At 35.5% G+C, this 24,974-nt stretch overlaps 1 protein-coding gene across 26 annotated transcripts in view; it reads right to left on the minus strand.

The window, feature by feature from the left end:
* Nucleotides 1-24,974, minus strand: part of nbeaa (neurobeachin a) — a 925,612-nt gene that overhangs the window by 288,327 nt on the left and 612,311 nt on the right. For all 26 annotated transcript variants that reach the window (XM_051927338.1, XM_051927337.1, XM_051927335.1 and 23 more), the window contains one exon: nucleotides 1,026-1,172. In XM_051927338.1, the coding sequence (XP_051783298.1) occupies nucleotides 1,026-1,172 (147 nt within the window). The remainder of the gene's footprint in view (nucleotides 1-1,025; nucleotides 1,173-24,974) is intronic.

The following is a 24,974-nucleotide window of genomic DNA, read 5'->3' on the forward strand; positions in this document are numbered from 1 at the left end:
AAACAATGCTGCTCTTTAAAACACAAGGATAGGAAAAAAAATACCCCATAATAAAGAGTGATACTAATAATAATTTAATAAGTAAGACTATCAGTATTTTACTAAAACTTGCTTTTGACATTTACATATGATAAAATGTTGTACTGTTTATAGTTTTTCCCTCATCACGTGTATGTCTTCCTGGAAAGCTTACTTCTGACCATTACATTTCTTTATTTCAGTGTGTGCCACTTCTGCTTCTTCACTTCTACAATGCTGCCTGCTGCTGTACCACATTGATAGCTGAGTAACACTTTCACAATTCTGATAAGGTAAAAATTATTTTGAATATTTTGCAAATGTTCCTATTTGCTTATTTTAAAATACTGGATTTTAGTCAGTGAGGAAATAATTTTCCCTAAAAAAATAATCCTACCCTGTTTTTAAACGGGATAGCAGACAGTTGGGAAAAGTACACTGGATTAAGATGTGTAGATATAGAAATTTTCCACAATTATATTTGAAGCATAAATTTGAAAAGGTACATTTTAGAGTCACTTCTGGAAAAAAAATAGTTGTAATGTTCAAGATTGCAATAGAAGTCCTGGATTTAACCAAGATATTTTGATCCATCATAAATTATGGTATGTTTACCACAGAGAAGCACACACACAAAGACACAGACTATAGCAAATGGTTCAATCATGTTCAGTTATGAGTAAAACGTGAACATCTGTTTAAATTTCAAATCTATTATTATACTACCTTCTGTTTAATCTAAGGAGAAAGTACAAATTATGAACTTAAAAGAAACTTCTCTGTAGTGCTAACCCATTAAGCTTTGAACATCAAATAGCAAACATTACATTGTAACACTCTGACATTCATTCTCTTGCAATAACAGACACGATTAACAAGAAGAGTGAGCACAGAAACACTGAAGCGAGTCTAACACAGTATTAACACTCTAAAATGTATTGCAGATACAGTTTGTTTGTCTCAAAGAGATAAAAAAATAATGCTCTAACATAATAATGGTTGGTTACCTGCCAGATTGTCAATCTCCTTTTCTTGTAAAAGACTGACAGCATCATCATCTCCTTCCAGCATGAGCTCAGCTTCTGCATTTTGGTTCACTACTGCTTGGCTACGGAAGCTTTTCTTTGATTTCAAGACATCATCTTCTTCTGTACCTAATTAAAAAAAACACAGGAAAAATTACAATCACATGAACAAAAGATTGAAACTCCATACTTTACATATGGAAAAGGTACACTTTCACAAAAATGTATTTTTTATATTTTGTGAATTTACTCTTGTGGATTAATACAGTATCTATCTATCTATCTATCTATCTATCTATCTATCTATCTATCTATCTATCTATCTATCTAAAAAACATGGCTTAAGAAAATATTTATAATAAACCCCATCTAAAACTCTTTGGTTTAATTGATTTTTCAAGAACCTCAAAAACAAATGCAATATATTATTTGTAAACTGTTGTGAAATCAAGCAGATGGGAAAGTACCCAATGATAATCCCTGTAATTATTGACTTATATCATTATGCTTTGTCAAGTATGGACTTTATATTCAGAAATACACTAAAAGTTTATTTATCAGAAAACAATAATCAAATGAATTTGGTATGAATTTAGAAGGAAACATACTCATTATGACTTTTTTCAATAGCATTGATCCAGTGTTCTAGGTTCATATCCCATGCCTGGGCTTTGTCCATGTGCAGTTTATATGTTGTTCCTACGTCTGCATGAGTTATTCCTTCTCCATCTTTGAAGATATGCATGTTTGGTGAGTTGATCATTTCAGACTGGCCCTAAAACTGTGACTATGGGTGTAGGTGTAGGTGTGTGTGTGAGTGGGATTTGTAATGGAATGGCACCTTGTCCAGGACTTATTCTTGTCTTGTGCATAGTGTTTCCTAGGATGGGCTCCCTTGCAACCCTGAAATAGATTGAGCCAGTTTTGAGAATAATGTTTAATGTTATAACCCCTTAGATAGAATTTCAAAAAATACTTAATGTGGTTCTATCTTTATATATAATACGCTACCGTGGCTGTTCATTTGTCTATCCAGGATTTTAAATCACCTGTAGTATCGCAAACCATTTGACCTATTGACCTGAAATTTAGTACACATATATGACGTGATGACTACTATTTGCTTTCGGGGTGATGATTGACCTCCAACGTTATTCCTCTTTTTATTTTATTGTAGAATGAATTCTCAGCAGCGGCCAGCAGGGCGGCCATGCAGCACATGCGTATGGTTGCCGTTCTCATTCCCTACCACCTTCGCCGTCACTTCCCCTACCTCTTCATATCTTAAATCATTCTTGAGGCAGATTGAAGACTCAAGTGCCAACCTAAGTGAAAAATTCAAGGAAACATACTAAGTAATTGCAACACAAACGCTGACTTAATCAGTTTTAATACAAAAAGATGCCGACGAAAGAAGAGAAGAAGCGGGCTGCTAGGGTGGAGAAAAGAAGAGCTGCTCAGGAAGCAACAAGCGTATCAACCTCTGAGCAAACGAATGCTAAACGTACAGAGAAAGAGGATGAAAACTATAAATGCTCAAGTCAAGTGTATTCACTGCACGTTATCGTACAGTGTGCCGTTACTGTTAATAAATAATTATCTTGAAGATAGAAGAAACTGACATCAGTAGCAGCTCATGAAACTGGGTGTCAAGTTGTTTAATGGTTGAAAAGCAAAGAGTACGTACTGTTAAGCTGAAGATTCTCTTCATTAGGTTGAGGTCATTAATGGAGTCATTTGGAGTGTGATTATTACTGCTCCTTTTAAAATGACCATCTTGTCATCCTGAACAGACTGTAATCCCGATTAGACAAACCGTCCAACTGCCTTACAACAACAAACAAATGTTACACTATATCCTGGATCTAATTCAGAGGAGTTTAACACAGCACTACAGGTGCTAAAAATGAAAAAAAAAGAAAAATAAGGAATAATGTTTGCATGTTTATGTTTTGTAATATTTATTTAAGATAAAATGTAATTAAATGCTTTTCTTTACTTTCCGGAAAAGAGATTTGAAATAAACATTTCCACCTGATTACTTTTGTATTGTTCAATTTTTTGAATACCGAATCTCTTATGATTTTTGTTATGATGTCAGTCTCCTGTGATAATGATGCACTAGCAATAATCATGAATGAGGGTCTTGTGCTAATTTTAGTTATTCTAGGTTAGGTGAAAGAAACATTCACTATCCTGAAAAATGTTAGAGTTTCAGACAAATTTTCTTAAAAAGTGGAACATATATGCAATTATTATGTTTACAATGTTTAAAACCTTCATTACTCAGTAATGGAAAAAGAATAATACTTCAAAATCCAATTTTTTCCTGTTGTTTGGACATCGTCAATCTCATTCCCTCCTAAATTTCACTATTTATGTATGGAAGAAGTGTGAAAGAAATATAGAAGAAAGTGAAATATATTGTTCTGCACCTATATGGCCTTGGGGCAGCACGGTGGCGCAGTGGGTAGCGCTGCTGCCTCGCAGTTAGGAGACCCAAGTTCGCTTCCCGGGTCCTCCCTGCATGGAGTTTGCATGTTCTCCCCGTGTCTGCGTGGGTTTCCTCCCACAGTCAAATGACAAGCAGGTTAGGTGGATTGGCGATCCTAAATTGTCCCGTGTGTGTACCATGTGGTGGGTTGGCGCCCTGCCCGGGGTTTGTTCCTGCCTTGCGCCCTGTGCTGGTTGGGACTGGCTCCAGCAGACCCCTGTGACCCTGTGTTAGGATATAGCAGGTTGGATAATGACTGACTATATAGCCTTGGCATTTAAAAAAATGTTACCACAAAAAGATAAAAATCAATGAAATGCATAGTTTATTTATATGCTTAAATAAAATAATGGTATAAACAGAATATAGTTAATCAAAAGAAACTATATATAATCAAAGCTGATATACCCTCAGTTAATCACATACAAAGCACACATTTTACAAATTCAGATCAAGCCTTTTCAGAGAGCAAAAATGTTGATGTCTTTCTTCCACTTAGAACACTGTACATTTCAAATAAAATGCAAAACAATAGCAATTCAAATGAAAGCTTAACTAGGTGACTGGTTGCTTTCTAAAACACACGCCAAAACATTTTAAGAACTAAAATATGTCAAATTTGACATGATGGAATAATATCTGAAGAAGGGTATAGTTAAAACACTTTTAAACTGTAACTTCAAAAGAAACTGTTTCACATGCTAACCTGGATTTCATTTATAAGATTATCTTCAGATCGCTGTGACCTACATTCTGACTTGCATAAATACCACCCCCACCTCCCCCTGCAATCCCAAATAAATCACTGTATTTTGTTTCATTGCACTGTTAAAAGTACCTGCCAGCCTAGTTAGGCATAAATATATGTCAAAATAATAGGAAGGACGGTAAAATGAATGAAATGTACACAGTTAGAATAGTCCTTTCCTCACTAATCTTGTAAACTTGACCAAGATGATAATGCCTGTGTTTCTAAAAAGCTGCAGCAGCTCCATGTAAATATATTGCAAGATGAACTCTGCAGAGATAGGTTGGTTGTCCAATGGAACTGCTTAAGTTGCAGTTTATGTTGTTCTGCGTTTTGAAAGGATAAAGGCAAAGCCCTGATGGGAGGGATGAAGAAAAGCTAAGTAGAGAAAGAGGCTGGTAGGAGACAGAAACCTATTAGATAATCAAGGAGCAGCCAGATGGTACACAGACGGATGGATTTGTCCCTGTGACTGTTTTTCATGCCAGTTTTACTAAACTTTATTTTATAATTTCACTTGTTTTTTAAGTACTGAGATGGTTATGGGAGCATTAATATAAAACTGGATATGTAGTACTTTGAATTTTGTGTTGTACTGCCTTATGCTTTTGATTTATTTAATGTTGGGGTGACTCTGAGCATTGTGTATTTTGGTATTTTGATGTAGGAAATATTTTGTTTATGGCTGCAATATTAGGACAGATTTCTAACATGCTGAAGTGCTGACATTTTCAATTAAAAAAAAAATCTCATTTTCAAAGTAAAATAATAAAAAATGCACATCATCTATCCAGCGATTGTTTCAAAATAGCATTTAATTTTAATATCTTGACAGTGACATATACAATAATTGAAACATATGAAAGAAAAACTTTTTTTACATGAATACAGTTCATTTTCTGGGCAAAACAATATTTACGGTATTTATAATGGTATTTCTTGTCATTTATGTTACTTCCTCTCATTATTAAATACGCTGTAATGAGTGGTTGTTCAGAGGCCCTTGTAAACTCTAACCTCCTAGGTTATGAAATTCCTTAATAGGCTCTACAGACTGCACTGTAATATCTTTAGTAATTTGCTTTGAAACAGAATAATAATTGGTTTTGAAGATCACATATTTAGTAAAGTAATAAACTATATAATAAAATACATCTAATCAATGATTATTGGAATCCATTTTTTCTATCATAGTTCCTATCCCATTAAAATCACACATGAGAAGTGAACCCAACCTTAATCCATAGCAGGGCTCAATTACATTTAAATTTCTTCAATTTAGGTTTGATGAAAAAAACAAACAAACTGGCAATCAAATGTTTGGGATGTAGAAGGGTTATAATAAAAAGTAATGCTCTAGATATCCAACTGTATGTTAATATGTCATGGCCTGGTATCACGGAGTACTCTGTTGCTAGGCTACCACTGACTATCACGTATGGATTTCCTGGCGTATTAACCTAGCAGCATCAAATGTGTAGCCTCAGTGCTTGGCAATCTCATCTAAAGCTTAGAATTAATAACTATATTATGTTTTCAGTGTTTTTCACCCTCTGTCTTTGTATCTTGGCTTTGCTTTTTTGCCCACTCCTAAAAAGTTGGTCTGGCCTGTGCACTGACTATAGGTTTTGTGCTGAAAAATCGATCTCCAAATCTGGTGCATAATTATTTCAGTCAATAGAAAGCATTACTCCAAAACAGCCAAAAAATAAGGCAGCATCAAGATATTCTGATTGTTTGGGTTCTTCTTGGATAATATTTTTATGGTATGTTTCCTTCAAATATATTTTTATCAATTGGTTTTATCCTTTTCTGTCACTTTTTTATACGATATCATTGAGTTTAATGTCAAATTCTGTGTCAATGAATACTGTTCTATTGAAGAGTTGCTGTGTGTGCATCAGTTGATAACATTTCATACACAACATTAATTAAAGAGATAAATGTTGCAGCAAATTATCATCTATACATCTCATAATAAAATAAGAAGATACCCTCTATAAAAATAATTTAAAGACAAAACTATTTGTTAAGGATTTCAGATTATATATTAGCTACTCTTAATTATGATTTCTGTTGCAGACATTCACCAATATAATCTATCCCTGTTTGTCTAAAAGTCTGTTTAGCATGTATAAATGCACTTCTCATGGAAATACATTCCTATTGATAACATCCTGGAGGTAATCTCAGTCTTAAGCATGAAACTGTTAATGAATTCTGAGGGCAAAGGAATCTATTTGATGTTTCTCTAGGCATGATTTAATTTGCCCAAAGCAAAGTAATGCTTAATCCACAAATCCTATTGTTGTATGCCTCAATATGGTTATGTACAATAATAATTATCTTCTATATGTTATCTAGTAAACACTTTAGTTAGCAAAGAGCTGTACCAATGTGTATGTGCAAAATGAAAAAAAAAAACCCAAATGTCACACTCATGGTTTAAAGAAAAGAAGCTTAGAGAAAATATGAATAAAGGTTATACAGTGGGAATATTATGTCTCTTAACCTTTCTTTCCATTTTCTTTTTTCAGAATAGGAACAAGCTTTATCTTTTTTTAGCAATAGCTATTGCAATAGCCTATGTCTGTCTGTCTGTCCACATGAAACAACTCAGTCCCCCTTAGGGCTAATTTTGTTGAAATGTGGTACACTTATTTTTCAAGGAAATTTGTCAGGACAGGTCCATTGTTTTAAGATATTTTAAACAGATTGTATTGTACATAGTTTTAAAATTTCAAAGTCTCCCATTAAAAATTGTTGGTGAATTTGCACGCTTGCCTGTCGTAAAACAGAGAAATGTTCCCTGTGACTTCAACTACGAATAGATTTACTATTTCAATTTTATCTTGGCTGTGATTACACCAACTTGTATAATTTTTGTTCCTCTTTTTCACCTCCAGTAGCCACTGACAAACAAATCCTCAATACAAATTAATGAAACACCAGCACAAAGCATGCACAGGTAGAAAGTTACTGTCACTGGCTTCATCATAAAAACAGCTTCTCCAATCCTATTCACTTAGATTCTCCAAAACAACAGATAATCTAGACTGAATGTGCTTAAAATCTTATTCTCTACAACACTACTTGGTAATTTATTTTATGTTTATAGTTCTTTGTATTAAGAAACACTTCCGAGCATTTGTCTGAAATTTAACTTTAACACGTTTCTAACCGTATCCTTCAGTTCCTGTTGAATAGTTTTAATTAAAGAAACAGCAGGGATCCACTGTATTAATTCTCTTTATAATTTTTAACACTTTAATTATGTCACCACTCCATTTGCTTAAACTGAAAACATTTAAATCCCTTAATCTTTCCTCATAGCTTCTATTTCTATTGTAACACCTTACATTTACTTACATTAAATTTGATCTACCATAATCCAGTCTGTAAGTTGTCCAAGTCTCACTGTGGCAATTCAGCGGATTCCATATTATCTTCCTCCTGGTTCAGTATAATCTGTAGACTAGACCAGCTTGTCGCTTATATGCTTATCTAGGTCATTTATATATATTAAAAAGACAAGTGGTCCCAGCACTGTAACCACTTGTAACATTCTTTAATTCTGAAACGGTTCATCCTACCATAACCTTTTTCTTCTTCAGTTCAACTGAATTTTGCACTTACCTATACATACACCCCTGAATTTTCACTTTATTTTAGTTTGATTACAAGCCTTTGATTTGGTACCTAATCTGAGGCATTCTGAAAATCAAGGTAAGTAAAATCATATGTACCTCTCTAATCATACTTTTGTTGCTTTCTCATATACTGTAATTCCAGCATATTAGTGAACAACAGTGTCTCCTATCTAAATTCATGCCATTTGCTGTTATGCCTATTTTAGACATGTGATACTCATTCTTTTCCTTAATATTTGCATCCACTAATATAACCGTGACACATGTTGATTTTACTGGCCTTTAGTCACTTGGTTCAGCCCGATCACCCTTTTTGTGTAATGAGATAATTATTTACTAGATTCTAGCCCTTAAGTACTTCCCAAGTGTGCATAAATTACAGAAAATATACATCAGGAGTTCATATACTGTATGCACTCATTAACCTCCTTAAGCATTATAGGGTAAATGTCATATGGGCCTGGTGATTTGTTTAGATGTTTGATCTTAGCTCATTTAATCTAAGCAGCATTATTCCCTCTACCATTTCCAAATTCTCAAGCACCTCCTTACTTGTCTCTGTTATTTTTGGGAGGTTATCAAATATTTTACACATGCAAACTACTGAAACATGAAGGATTTGAACATTCATTCATTCCTCTACTTGGTTTTACTGATGGCAGTAAGTCTTTATTGAGGTGAATCATCTCAACATCCTGATAGTAGAGGCAAGCAGCATGTGTCTTAGTCCTGTCTGTATAATCTAATTAGTCTTTAGGTATAATGTATGATGGGGATAATAGAGAATATACTGTATACTGGCACCAGATATAGCACACTGAACATTGTAGGAATGTTTCTGCATTGTTGCAAACAATGCTTACCATAAAAATATGTATTTGGATTATTAATAAGTGATTAAAATGAAAAACAGTCTTAACGAAGAAAGGTTAAAAGGCACTTATTTCAGAACAATATTAAATAAACAGAATCAATAATTAGAAATGTGAAAAGCAGAAAAAATATTAATAAAACAAGAAGAGTTAATGATCATCCTGCACTAACTTTTATATCATTCAATATTATTACTTTTATTTAGTTGTCTGTTATCTCTCTATTATAAAAAAAAATCTTGGAAGAAGACAGGACGTGATTTTCCCGGTGAGACACTTATATGTCCGGCGAAACAAGTCCACACCCGGGGCTGGAAATAAAGGACAAAGAGTAGATGACAAAGTAGAATGTCGTAAAGAATTTAAAAATGTTGGCACGGTACACATGCAGAGCAGGTTACATAATGGAAGTACGAAAATTCAAAAGTCTCAAAAAAAACGACAGGAAAGATCGCATTAGTGCAAACAAACGGAAATTATTACTTGGTGAAATAATGGAACAGTGGAAAGAGATTGAATATATTGTTCAGATTTAAACTTTAAGTCGGAGACTTGTAGATCGTCTAATTCGTGTTGCCAACAAGAATTAAAAGATTCCAAAAACGTTGACGCGATATGAAGTCCCGTGAGACGGAGACTTTTAGCATGAGATTTTTTCAAATCATGCCCAACTTACAACTATTTTCAGACAAGACCACGGTCATCTAACCTCAGTCGTGTGAATGCTTTTGTCAGACACGCTTCCTGTGCTCTCAGCTCTTATAAATTTTATCAGGACAATAATTTATACGTTCTAGATGACACGGCAATGACAAAGCGAAGAAGAAAGAGCATGGACAAATACTTGAAAAAGTAATTTTATTTATTACAGAGAAATGATATTCACTCACAGGCAGTTATACGTTGCGTTGTCATGATGTAAGTCCAAACACAGAATCAAAATTCAATGCGATCTTGAAGAAAAGTTAATTCCAAATATTGTTTTTACTAAAGTTGTAAAGTAAAAGTGAAAATAATGCAGATGTAACAATTCCCATGAAAAGCCCCCATGTGCTTTAAAAACTTTGAATCTGCAAACTGAAAATTACGTCAACATATCTCTTTGGGAGGCATTGTAATACTTTATTAAACAGCTAACTGTAGGCTCTTGGGACTGAAGAACAGAAACAGATTATTATTGGCATTGTGATATTTTTCCAAAAGCCTGTAAAGGCCCAGGTGGTACAGTGATTTGCATTTTGCCTCAATGCTCCAGAGACCAGGATTCAGTTCCTAGCTTGGTCATTGTCTCTATAAAGTTAGCATTCTATTTCCCTTGTTTGTATTAATATTCTCCAGATAATCCAATTCTATCCCACATCTTTAAAAAGTTTGTGTTAAGAACATTCACTTATGATTGTAAATTAGTCCAGTATAAGTGTGTCGGTGTTGACTGGAGTGTACTGTCTTCCATTTCAACATTCATTCCTGCCTTGTATTAATACCCTGTAGTGCATGAAGCAACTTCCAAAAATGGATGGGTGGTAGAGGGCTGTTAAAGTTAGAACCAAGCAGTTGCAGTTCATGAATGTTAAGGTTGATTATGGAAATATTAATGTCAAAGGCTTTGTGGAGCTTGGGAATTTGCTTATTCACATTGTTCCATTGCCAAGCAAGCAGAAGTCTTCTGTAAAGAATAGGGAAAAAATGAGCATACACCTTAGACTTGAATTTCTCTTGTTAAGATCACTGTCATATACCATCCTAGCTATCATCAGGGGTGCTTAAACATTGTATGAATACTTGGATATTTTAGGGAACGTGATGGTCAATGAAAGCCAACTGTGATATGGTTTCAAAATCAGATTCATAGTTGGTGGCAGGCAACTGGAGACAGACAAAAAAGCAAAAGATGGTACACAAAGTCTGGTTCATCTTCAAAACAATGCCTGAAGCCATTTTCACTTGAGATAGGCAGGTAAAAAGTCATCATTGTGAGGCAAATTGTCAGTGGATATAAATAAGGAATTCACAGCAAAGACCTAGGAAAACAGAACCTAGTAAAACCTGAGGTAGGTTTTCATATTGACAAAAAGATTCAAATGTGAAGAACGTATGGAAAGTGTAACATTGTACTTGGACAGAAACTTAAATCTTCCTCTGATATTTTACAATTGGGGTGAAACATGGAAATGGTTGTATAAGGTAGAGTTTGAAATGCAATCTTTTCAACTTTGTCATTCCGCATCCTGTAGCCCAGAAAACATCAAGGAAGGGTGTTGGCACATGGACCACCATTAGGGTTTGCTTCATACACACCCTGATGCTAAACAATACACTTCACAGTAATTATACTCGTGGCGTTCTGATAAATCCTAGATTATCTAGGAACAGAACGATTTACTACAAAAAATTATTTTTATCCTCAATGATAATACTACAATACATGGCTTCACAAGTAATTGTTACCATTGCCACTTGCATTGCGTTCAATACCCAATCGGTTTATTTATGTGTGGACTTTATACATTCTTCCCGTCTCTACATTTGTTTTTTTCCAGCTACCCCCATTGCCTCCCATACCTCAGATAACTGAATGTTAAATGGACTGGTAATCATAAGTTAGTCCTTGGGAAAGTCAACATTTACTTACATGCTGTATGTCACAGAGATGCATATTGTCTTTGTTGCCCTTGTCCCCACAAAATTAAGCAAACAAAACTTTTAATACTTCCACAAAAATAAACCAAAAAAATGACTCAGTATAGCAGGGAATGAAAGGTACAATATTTAGAAATATTTCATTACTGACTATGATGTTACTGCCAGGACATATTCAGGAGTGGAGCACAGGTTCACCTGTAATAGATCAATTACTGAAGCTTATCTAACCAGAGCTTCCAAAATAGAGTGAAGATCATTACATTATTCATGGAGATCTTCGAGAAATTTAATACCAGTTTTCATACATACCATGCGACCAAGGTAAGTCAGCATTAGGGCAGAGTAAACAGGCACAGCCAGGCACGTGTTGCTGAGTCGATCCACAGGAGGATGAGCACACATTCAAAACCACTGGAGTATATCAAGTTTGCCCTCCTCCCTAGGCAACAGCAACAGCCATAACAACTAAGCATTTGGAGCAAATCTCATCTGATCCAACCAGACATTTCCACTGATGCATAAGAACCCAAAGAAACATTTGTCTTGACCAATTATATATTGTGGTGTATCTCTCTTGACATTTCAGGGCCAGGCTGGGCAAGGCATAGAGACTCTGATTTAAGTCAAAGCACATTGAAACGTCTTTCTCTATAATCATTAGTAATGTAAGGTGATCACTGTCATTCACTCAGCACTTATGCTTTAACAACTGAAACCTAGACATAACACACAATACGAAAATTAACAATCTTCACGAGGGTAGATACAAGACATCATCATCTTAAATCAGGTCCATCAAAGGTTTCTGAAATGCAGAAACACTGCTCTGCTTGCAAAACAAAAGTAAATATCACTTAACACCTTTCTGGGAACAGAATGTAAATTTTCAAAATTTCCATTTCCGTGCAAAAAATAAAAAGCCTACGAGTTGTATGGAGACCTAAAAAGAAACGCCACTAAAAATGACATTAGTAATGGTGAAATACATTGAGATTTCTAGCCATTTGGTAAGTTGCCAATAAAATGATCTGTGGTTAAATTAAATGAAGGAAAAATTCAGCAGTGCGTATCTTAGTGCACATGCAATGGAGGGCAGTTTTGTCACCAATTCTGTGAAGAACCCTGAATGTTTAAGCATACAGCATTTCATATATGTTTTCAACAGCAATTTAAGCTTTATGTCTGAAGAATTTGTAAATCTATGTCCAGTGTCACTGTGTCTAACTGCTTTTTAAGTACAATCCCACCACGAATGTACTGAACAAAGGTCATGTATCTACAAAGGGTAAAGTCATTATTTCATCTTCGGTATCACACAAACAGCTCTTGGAACAAATGTGAGTGCAGATGCAATTATCTTTTTGAAAAGTGAGTCAATTTAGCCTAAACACATAGGAAATTGCATCGGTATTCATATAATTGACCATCTGGACAGCATACTATTATGGTTAAAAATAAGCCTTGAATGCAAATGAAAAACAAAGAATGCTATAGTCATATGTATGCATCAGTAAATATCTATTTAACTACACACTGTATACAATAATTAAATGATTTGTTAGTTAAATCACACTTCTTTAGTCAGAAAGAAAATACAACATGCGTACTATTAGATTTATAGCCTTGTTTTTCATTGTCATCTTATAGTTGACAATTTCATCTGTGGAGTTTACTCTCTTACGTAGCAACAATTAACAATGAACAGACACAGGTTCAAACTACAATGAATGGTAAAGAGAATCCATCACTTGTGTGATAATTATCAAGTAATGACTTAGGCAACCACAATAATTCTAAAAAACAAGACAACAAAGCCAAACAAGCAAGATCAGAAAACTCATTCATACTTCATAAAATTTACTCTGTTTTACATTTACACCATGAACAAACCAGTGTAATGAGCCATGTTTGATGTGCCATTGCATGTCTGATTTTTATTCCATATAGTGTGAGTCAGACTGACAAGTAAACAGAATAATTTACTATTTATAAACATTTGATTAATATAAAGCAACTAATAAATGTCACAACTTTCAAAATATGCTTTCTTTAACATGAAATATGGAGATCGTGATGATACCACTGATAATTTAATTATGAATCGTTTAGAATATTAGAACAATTTTCACAAGAACTGGCCAATCAGCTCAACAAATCTTATAAGTCCTATTCACCTAATTTCTTGAAAAAATAACATCTGCTGAATTTTGATGGCTCATAAAGTCTTACTTTCTATCACATACTTGGTAATGTATTCCATATGTAGTATCGGTTCTTTCGGTGAAATTTACACTGAACATGCTTCTGTCTGTGTCCGCATGTTTTTGTTGAAGGACTCATTCTAAAGTAACACCAGGGATTTACTGTATCCCCTTATAATTCTGAACACTAATCATGTCACCTCTTAATCTTGTTTTGCTTGAACTAAATAGGATCTATTACATGAATCTTTCCTCATAGTTTGTACTTCACAGTCCAAGAATCTTCCTAGTCACTCTTTTCAGGATCTTCTTTATGGCAGCTGTGTCCTTTTTATATAAGGGACACCTAACTCTAAACAGCACTCCAGATGATGCCTTTGTAGCTTAAAATCTATCTATCTATCTATCTATCTAAAGGATCAGTTCAGTATTTTTCATGTTGAAGTTATTCTTAACAATCATGGTATGTGTTAATTTGCCATAAGAAATGGTGTTCTAATGTGAAACATTTTTTAAAATACATTAAAAAAATATCACACCTGTTCTTGTGGTTTAAAAGGATGTCCAAGAGACACCAGTCCAAACAAGAAGACAAAATCATTAAGAACATAGCAAATACATTCATTTTTCAAGTGTATTGAGATTGCACACAAATTGTAAAACAGCACAATCATGTAATTTTCAGAAAATTTTTTAAAATACTCTTCTGTGTGATTCAGCCATTTTAAAAGAAGACCACCTTTGCACTTCACTTCAAAGCTTGATTTCTTCTGCCACAACATTTCAGCCCCCATTTTGTGAATCCCTCTACCATATCCTATCATTTCCACCTTGAAAACTCCTCTCTTGTAGCTGTTGCTGCCCAGATGTTAATTGCTTTCTCTGCTCTGCAGACAACTAGACAATAATCATTGAAAAAATGTCACACAGTAACTCACAAGCGTTCACTAGGTGTGATGTAGAAGATCATAGACACTACGGTTATTTTAGTAATTGAAAGCATCTATGGCAGGAGGGTGATTGTGTGCATAGATATTGCTGCAGGATGAATACATAATAGATGGATGGATGAAATATTACAGAAGACTGCACTATCAGTGGCATTCGTTGATGTTGTAGAGAGTCAAACAAAATTGATTTAAATGGCTACATATTAGAACTCATAACTACCTCATTATATTATTGGCTTGAACGAACATCTACCAACAAGAAATGAAGAAAGTTACCAATTACTTTTACTCACTCAAAAACGCTGTCAACAGTCGTTTTGTTTGTGGTGCATTCTCAGTACGAGTGACTCAGCATTCACTATAACATTTTATAACTTTGGTGTTTCATTGTTGCTTAGCTCTATTGCATAATCTTTTGTTTTTTCATTTTCATAGTATAGTTTTATGGTACATGCATATATCACCCAACAGAAACTGCATAATTCTGAGTGTTGATTGAATTGTGAACTTAACAACCACATAGAGAAGGGCTTGACTGTTTCAAAAATCTAAGGCTTTGATAAAAAATAAGTAATGAAATGTAATAAGTTCATATTTACTGTCAGAAATACAAAGTACAACGATAGTCTCACTTGCACGCTCCACCAGCACACCATGATGCCACTCCCTGGATGAGCGACTGTAGTAACACAGAATGTAACTGGTGAAAACTACAACCCAAATGAGATGTCGTGACTTGAGTATGCATTGGCTGCCAACCCACTGTGTCAGTATTTGGTTTAGTACGTATTGAAGCATGGCATATTGTATAGTAAAAAATATGACTTGAGTTATATGACAGTTTTTTAATTAAAACAAAAATACTTCACTTTAGAATACAACTTCATGTAGCAAGTTAATATGTACTTTAATTGTGAGGAAATAAATTCAACCTGAAAAATACCAAATTTATGCTTTAAGTATAATGTCCCTTGACATGAAATCACACATCAGGCTACATAACATCCTAACAGTCTTCTTAATTGCTTTTATACACTGTCTGGATGTAGAAAGTAAAGTATTTATTATGACTCCTAGGTCCTTCTCAAAGATGTTATTTCAAGTTCCAAACCAACCACTTAGTATTCAGATGTTAACATTTGTAATTCATATGAATAATACTTTACACTTACTTATATTAAATTTCATTTGCCACAAATTTGACATTTTTAATATTCAAACTATCTTCTGTATTAAGGGATCTATAAAACACTCCCAAGTATTAGGCCTCTATCCCTAATGCTTTCTACAAAATATTCTTTATAAGATGTGACTCATCACCCATTTGAAGCAGGCACACATTCAGCTTCTCCTTTACATAAATAGCTGCTCCCTACATTTTCAGTTTTGACGATGTTTCCTAAATAATGTGTAACCATGGATGTTATACTTATCCCTATCCCTCAGATGTAGCTATGTTTCTTTTAATGTTATAACATCATAAGTATGTTCAGCTATGTACACCTTCACCTCATTTATTTTACTCCTAATAATTAATCCACTATTCATTATATTAGCTGTATGCTAGTAACTTTAACTCTTTCAGGGCTGATGTCGACTTTTGTCGAAATTCAGGGGTAGAGGACGGTAATCTCTGTGAAATGTGACAAAGCTTGCCCTTACATTTTAGTTCAACTCTCTGTTATTAGGAAAGTTAAGGAGCTTTGCTGGTTTCACCTCGATTTCCTGCGCATGCATGAGTAGCGAAGAGCAAAACAACCTCTAAAATGGCATCAACATCTGGCGAGAGACTAAAGCGAATGTGCAAATTAAAATACTCCATGGACGTTTTACGTATTATCACTGAACCAGACTCTGACTTGTCGGACTTGGAATTTGATGCAAGTGATCTGGAGATGGAGATCGAAAAAAACGTGTGGTACAAGCATTGGCTGATCAGTCCCCAGCTGATCATGGTGCTGAACACATGCATGTAGCTGATATGCCTACAGCAGCATTCGCCTGGGAGGACCACTGCTTATGATGACAAGAGGTACAAACCATATTGCGTCACACTGTGACCACCACCCACCTGCTGTGCGAAGACAGCCAGACTGCCGGCCCACAGTGCATTCCTGCTGGCCATCGAGGCTCCCCTGCGCAGCCACTGCTGCCAGAGATGCTGGACATACACCAACAGCAGCCAGAGCACATATCAACAGACGTTTTGTGTTGATTTATGTGTGAAACCATTGCTTTGTGTGCTTTTCAGAAAACTGAGTTTTTTGGAAAAAATATTCAGCCCTCAAAGAGTTAAAGCTGCCTTGTGTGTTTATTTTAATACTGCAGTGCTATATAAATCTGTGCTCTTTTAAGTCCTGTGGCACCAACCCAGCACCCATTTCTTAATTTTAAAAAGTCCTGATTTGTCTGCTTATACAGTATGTCTCCCCAGTAGATTATTGATCCTGTGGTTCAAATGTAATCTATCACAATGGAACAGGACCCATTTGGTCCAAAATTTGCCCCAGTAATCCATAAACCTATGCCTCTCTGTTCTATACAAAGATTTTACCTGGACTGGTGCAGGCTGAACAAGTTAGACCCCCTTGCTAGATCTGCTGCTCAACAGCTAACTCCTGTCACATGCGTACACATGGGGGGCAGCCTAAGGGCTTAGGTGGAAGTAAGATGCAGACTCTGTGGTTGGTTACTTGCACGAATTCCTTTTCTCCCTGTCCCACAGATCACCAGAAGGAAAGCCAGCCTAAAACTCCTCCCACTTCCAGCTCCAGTGAACGTGCATTGTGCAGATGCAAAAAGTACTTTGAGAGGTTGATGAATGAAGAGAATGGGAGAGAGAGAGAAGGTTGAATGATGTGGAGACAGTGAACCAGAAACTGTAATGGATTAGCAAGGAGGATGTAAGGACAGCTATGAAGAGGATAAAGAATGGAAAGGCTGTTGGACCAGATGACATACCGTACCTGTGGAATCATGGAGGTGTTTAGGAGAGATGGCAGTGGAGTTTTTAACCAGATTGTTTATTGTAATCTTGGAAAGTGTGAGGATGCCTGAGGAGTGGAGAAGAAGTGTAATGGTACCGATTTTTAAGAATAAGGGGGATGTGCAGAGCTGTAATAACTACAAGGGGATAAAATTGATCAGTCACAGCACGAAGTTATGGGAAACAACAGTGGAAGCTAGGTTTAGAAGGGAGGTGATGATCAGTAAGCAGCGGTATGGTTTCATGCCAGGAAAGAGCACTACAAATGCAATGTTTGCTCTGAGGGTGTTAATGGAGAAGTATAGCGAAGGCCAGAAGGAACTGCATTGTGTCTTTGTGGACCTGGAGAAAGCATATAAAACGGTGCCTAGAGAGGAGTTGTGGTATCGTATGAGGAACTGGGGAGTGGCAGAGAAGTATGTAAAAAAGTGGTACACGATACATTATGTATGAGGGAAGTAAAACAGTGGTAAGTTCTGCGGTAGAAGAGATGGATGCGTTTAAGTTTGAGGTGGGATTACATAAGGGATTGGCTCCAATGTTAATGGACAAGGTTGATAGAGGAGATTAGACAGGAGGTCCCCGTGGACTATAATGTTTTTGGATGACATTGTGATCTGTAATGTCAATAGGGAACAGGTTGAGGAGACCATGGAGTCATGGAGATATGCTCTAGACAGGAGAGGAATGAAGGTCAGTAGGACCAAGACAGAATACATGTATGTGAATGAGAGGGAATTAAGAGGAATGGTGAGGTGCAGGTAGTAGATTTGGCAAAGGTGGATGAGTTTCAATACTTGGGATCAACAGTAAAGAGTAATGTAGAGTGGGTGGAGAAGAGTTTCAGAAATGATTTGTGACAGACAGGTACCAGCAAGACTGAAAGGGAAGGTCTACAAGACACCAGTGAGACTAGCTATGTTATATGGGTGGGAAACGGTGGCACTAAAGAAAAGACAGGACACAGAGCTGGAGGTGGCAGAGATACAGATGTTAAGATTTGCTGTACCTGATCCTCTGCAAGTTCTGTCCACCCTCAGGTTTTTAGACACTGGAGGTTTTCAATGTGAACTGGCTGACCAATGGTATTTCTCAGTCATCAATGAGACGCACCATGCCAGCTGTATGTGATGGTATTATCCGCCTGTCATCCAGATATATAAGATTTCCTTACACTGTAGATGAACAGGCAAACATCAAAGCACAATTCACAGCAACGTCCAGTTTTCCACATGTAATCAGAACGGTCAACTGCACATACACTGTTATAAAGGCACCTTCAGAGAAAGAATTTGCTTATGTAAATAGAAAGCATTTCCACTCTATTAACGTGAAAAATATCTGTGATACGAAAATATGTCTCATTAATGTTGTGGCGAGAAATAAATATAAGTGTCTTGCCAATAATTTGAGCAGCTCACTGCTCAAATGGTGTGAGCCCCGGAATTCTGCAAACTCCTTCAGTGGCGTTCACACTCAGATAGTGGGCTGCAAAATATGGCAGCAAAGGTGCCTGACTGACTGATCGGAGCACCATCCAGGCCACAACCTTGAGATCTTAAATTACAGGTTGTTGTTTATTTCACCTGTTACTATTCTGTAGCTGTTACCCAGAGTCTCTGTTATGGAGTGTCTTATAAACGTAAATTTTATGTAAACTAAAAATCACTTGGTAACCAGTATAATTAGATCAAGAGACAAAATTAGATCCTCCCCTATGGGTACCTGTAATGGTAACCTGATTCAAATTAAAAGAAAAAATATATCACCAATTTGGAAACATCTTTGTAGTATAAAATGCTGATTACTAATCATTCACTCACTTGTAAATAAAGCTGCTTTGGTAAATGGTATTAAATTACATACAAAATGTGATTGTGTCTCCTCACTCAAACCAGCCTGGCACTGTTCCATTAGCCGGGGCATCACCAAACAGTTATACATTCCTTCATAGATCAAGAGATACAGTTAGGAGGTGGCCTTGGAATAATTCCATGTGATTAACTGCAAAAATTTTAGTGAATTTATATCCTTTGAGGCATTCATTTTAAATATTAAAACAGATTCCAGCACAGTTACAGTGCTACTCTACCACATCACAAAAGCCATATTAATTGTTTATGACTGAATTTGGCAGTATTATGCATAAACTATTATTGTGTAGTGTTGCTGGGATACCTTAAAATACACATTGATGTGGAAATTGGCACTTTTAGCAAATGTTTTACTTACTTGTTAAACTCAGTAGGATTCTGTCAGATTGTCAATGGCCAGACTCATAATTACAACCACACATGAAATCTTATTATTTGCAGAGATGAGATTCAAAATTTAAAAATTAGTCCATTATATTAATTATTTCTGATCACTACTTAATTACGTTTGATTGGTTTTGACCTTACCAATACATTCACAGAATAAAACAAGGGCAGTGCAACATCTGGATTGCAACTCTGCATACAAATTTGTGGATTTTATGAGAAAGTCAAGTATAAATGCTAAAAACAATTTAGTTTACCTAATGACTACAGTAGATCTGATTAAAACAAAAGTGGTTAAAATGCATAGAAACTCATCCTGGTTTAATGAGAGCACTCAAGCTCTTCAATTAGATGGTAAGCAACAATGCTGGTCTTGCATGAAGAGAGAGTGTTAAAAATATAAAAAATCTCTCTTTATAGCCTGCTCAAACTACTATTCTAAACTAATAGATACAAACAGTATTAATTCTCATGTACTCTTAAGAACAGTGGCTAATCTAACAAATAGGAATTCACAGTGCAAAATACTGATAGACTTTTCATTGCACACTTTAATGAGAAAACTGACGATATAAAATCCCAGATTTCAAAAATCACATTGCAAACTAAATTGGCAAAGCCTGTCTTACCTTGCACACACCACTTCAGTTTTAATCTTGTAACAGAACTTAACTTTAATATCTTAAATAAAACCTACCACCTGTTCCTTAACCCCAGTTCCAAAAAGCTCAATACATATTCTGGTAGCACCCATTCTTAGCATTATTAATAGTTCATTACTGAATAGCGAAGTTCCTGATGAACTCAAAGTGTCAATTATCAGGACATTACTTCAAAAGTCAGACATAGATCCTCAAACAATAATTATAGGCCCATTTTAAATTTACCCTTTCTCTCCAAAATGCTTGTAAAGGTGTTTGTCATGCAGCTTCAGTCTCGCTATACACAACACAAATTATTTGAGAAATACTAGTCTGGTTTCTACACTAGCCATAGTACAGAAATGGCACTAACATTCTATAAACAACATTCTGATATCCTCTGATGAAGGAAATTCCACAGTAATGATGTTCTTAGATTTAAGCACAGTGTTTGACAGCATTGACCATTCAATTTTACTACACCACTGGAAAATTACATTGGGCTCACAGGTACTGTCCTTGCCTGGTTTAGTTCCTGTTTGTCGAATCGATTAAAGAAAGTACAGAAATGCGCTGATACTAATTTATCTTTATTCTCAGAAGTCACATATAGTGTCCTGCAGGGCTCGCTACTGGGGCCTTTACTGTTTTCACTTTACTTGCATCCATTAGGAATTTTCATTAGAAAACATCTGCTTATCTGAGCTTTTAATGAGTAGAGTATTGTAACCATAATAGTACACACATATTTCCTTTACCTGTAATTATGTTTTGTTAACTTAGTTAAATTAGCTCTGCTGGAAGTGAGATGTTTCTGCTATATTGATTGACAGCAAGTGAGATAGACATTATTGACAGTTTAATCCACATTGATAAATGACACGTGAAAATGAACATACACTAATTTTACAAATATGACCTCTGTATTTCAAAGATGACCTTTTAGAGAAATCAGACTTGTGGGAACTGCGAACTAGTCTCAACAGTCAGGGAAAGTCTTTGCTACTGATTTTACTAATTCTGATGCTGAAAATACCCTTGTGTCTGGAAGATGGACTACGCTGTTTGAAACCACAAGCATAGTAAACACACCTCTACCCCTTCATTTAAAGGAAACTATGGCAAAGCACACAAAGGAAAGCCTGTTCGTTTTTCAAATGCACTTTTATAATCAAACTATATTTCAGCATTTGTATTGTTATCTTTCACAACTGCAGAAAGTTCTGCTACAGTAGACAGTGCTGGTGCTTACAAAGGTCTGCATACTAGGTTTGATTCCCAAACCTGGCCAATGTTCATGTGGGGTTTGCAGGCTTTCCTCTGCCTGCATGGGTTTTCACATGATATTCTTTAGCCATCTCCAATGATGTGCAGGTTGGGTTATTTGCCATTTCCAAACTGGCTCTAGTGTAAATTATGATGTGTGTGTATAGGCACAGTGATAGACTGAAGCCCTATCAGGGTGGCTCATGCCTTATACCCAATGTCACCAGGAAAGGCTGTGGCCTCCCATGATCCTGAATTGGATTACATGGGTTTTAGAATGAATGACTGAATTGCACATACTCTTACTTTTCCAGATAACTTTGAATTGAAGGTATGAATGTTAAGCCAGTCACAAGAAAAACACAAAACAGCTCAAATACTTGTGCAATGGATGATGCCCACCATCAATTTTCATTTCCAAATTGTCTTCTCAGCTTTTTTTTTACAAAGCACCCCAAAATGTTCCCACTGCCACAATGTTTAATAAAGTTGGCTGGTAGTGTTTACTTCAGAAACAAAAAAAGATTTTTTTTTACAAAGAGAAATAAACATCAGACTACTGTATACCAGTCCAGAAGCTTCAGTTTGTATTAAAAACATTATTTCAGACAACTTCAAACTAGAATGTGGCACAAGACAAAAATGCCCCCTCTCACCACTGTTATTTTCAATCACCATTGAGCCACTGGCTGTTCACTTTCAAAATGCATCTGAGATAAAGGGGATTATCAGAGAAGGACTTGAACAGAAAATATCAATATATGCAGATGATATGGTACTATACATATATATATACATATATATATATATATATATATATATATATATATATATATATATATATATATATATCTATATATATAGTTCTGTGCCCGTAGCCCTAACAGCAGAATTTCAAAAGATTAATTTGAATAAAAGTGTGCTTTTTCCAGAAAATTCTTTAGCGCACAACATTAGATTGAGCGACTTCCCTTTTATTATTGCAGATCAGTTTAAATACCTAGGGGTTAAACATCACAAGTAAATAAAAAGTAAAACTTAAGCAAGACTTGCATAAATTGTCTACCCTCCATCTAACTTAAGCAGGGAGAATTAGAACTGTCAAAATAAATATCCTTCCTAAGCTTCTGTTTCTATTTCAAAACATATACATTAACAAATATTTTTTAAGAAATTAGCTTCAAACATAACTTAATTTATTTGGAATTCAAAACATCTACGCATCCAAAGGGCGACCCTACAAAGACCTAAGGCGGAAGGTGGCATGGCTCTACCTAACTTTCAATTTTATTACTGGCCGGCAAATGCACAGGCCATAAAGACCTGGACATCGACACAAATATATGAACACACACAAGCTTGGTCCACAATAGAACTAAAATCCTGCAGTACTTCTTTAAATTCCTTGCTTTGTACCCAGGTAAATACAAATTATCGTCAATATACTAACAACCCAAATGCTGTAGGAAGCACTTCAAGATAGGGAAGCTTTTATTTGTGGTATCTCTACATGATAAACAGCTTTTTCCACATTCTCAAACTTACACAGTATTTAATGTTTGGAAAATATATGGGATTAAATCACTTAGAGATTTGTATATAGATAATGTCTTTGCATCCTACAATTACACTCCAAATTTAGCATCCCATAAACACAATTTTTCCACTATTTCCAAATTAGAAACTTTCTTAAATGAAATCTGCCCAATTTTCCTCACCTCCCACCTATTTCTATTCCAGAAGAAATATTGATCAATCTTAAAGACTCACAACATTTTAAAGTCCCTTCCTTTCAGAGATCCCAGAGTACAGTGAGAAAAGGATCTCTTACTCAACATTTCAGAAAAGGAGTGGAAGGTAGCAATGCACAGAATTCACTCAAGCTCCACATTCACAAAGCATACTGCTATTCAAATTAAAATCTTTTATCGAGCACATCTCTCTCGTTTAAAATTGTCCAAAATGTTTCCAGGGCAAGATTCAACCTGCAAACGTTTCAATCGAGCTCCAGCCTCACTGGGCCATATGTTTTGGGCATGTGCCATATTAACATCATTCTGGAACAAATTTTGAAATGCCTATCAGATAGCCTTGGTGTCAAAATCCCTCCTCCCACTAACAGCTGTGTGTGTGGTGGACTCCCAGATGGGCTTAAAGTGGAGAAGGACAAACAAACTGTAATTGCCTTTACTACACTACTAGCATGTAGACTTATCTTGCTCATCTGGAAGAATCTTAGTCCATCTCTTTTATGTCGGTGGGTAACTGATGTTATATACTATTTGAAATTGGAACAAATCTGATTGTCACTTAGAGGATCTGTTCAAGACTTTTTTTAAACCTGACAGGATCTAATCAACAACATTTTAGAATAAGCATTTATATTGGGGGAAAGGATTTTCTTCCCTCTTTTCTGCTCAAAGTCTTACTCTGGCTGTTGGCCTTCCTCTCTTTCTCTTGGGTGGGGGTTGAATTGGATTTAGTTTTGCTAAGTTTGACTTTAATTGTATGAAATGTTACTTGCTTTTAATAAATTCAATAAAAATGAGAAATAAACATGAAAATAAGAAAAAAACTCTTCAAAGTGCAAAACAAAGTTTTCATACCTGAGGGCTTAGTCGTAGTTAAAGTCAGAGTTGAAATGCAAAAGACAGTTTACCAATAAAATCCTATTCAATAACCAGAGCTTGACACTAAGATGTAAACTGAGTCAAGACAAAGAGCAAAAGTTAAAACCAGAATGTCAAACACTATATTTTCTACAAAAACGTCTTCATTGGTTGAATCCCTTTCTCAAGCAAAGCAGCATGTGCAACTGCACTGCAGTTTATCACGGGGCAGGCCCTAGTAACGAGGCAAGAGCCCCTAACAATTACATTAACCTGTAGTGGCGTTCAACATGGTGATGTTACACAGTTAACATATAACCAAAATAAAATATAAATGTATATATATGAAAATAAAGCTGTCTAAACTTTTAAAACATAAAATTCTTATCGACTAAAAAAATATTCAATGCAGAAATATATTAAATTGATAAAACAGGTTTCCCAGTTCTCAACAATGATGTGGATAACTACTCTGGACCATTGGATATCAATGTATATCTTTTGTTCATTTTAAAAAGTTAATTAAGAAGAGCAAATGGTTTATGATTATTGACTGTATTATTTGTGCTGCATAGCATGCAGGACTTAGAAGTAGATGTGTGTTTAAAGA

The sequence above is a fragment of the Erpetoichthys calabaricus genome, chromosome 4, assembly GCF_900747795.2.
Source record: "Erpetoichthys calabaricus chromosome 4, fErpCal1.3, whole genome shotgun sequence".
NCBI lineage: Eukaryota > Metazoa > Chordata > Cladistia > Polypteriformes > Polypteridae > Erpetoichthys > Erpetoichthys calabaricus.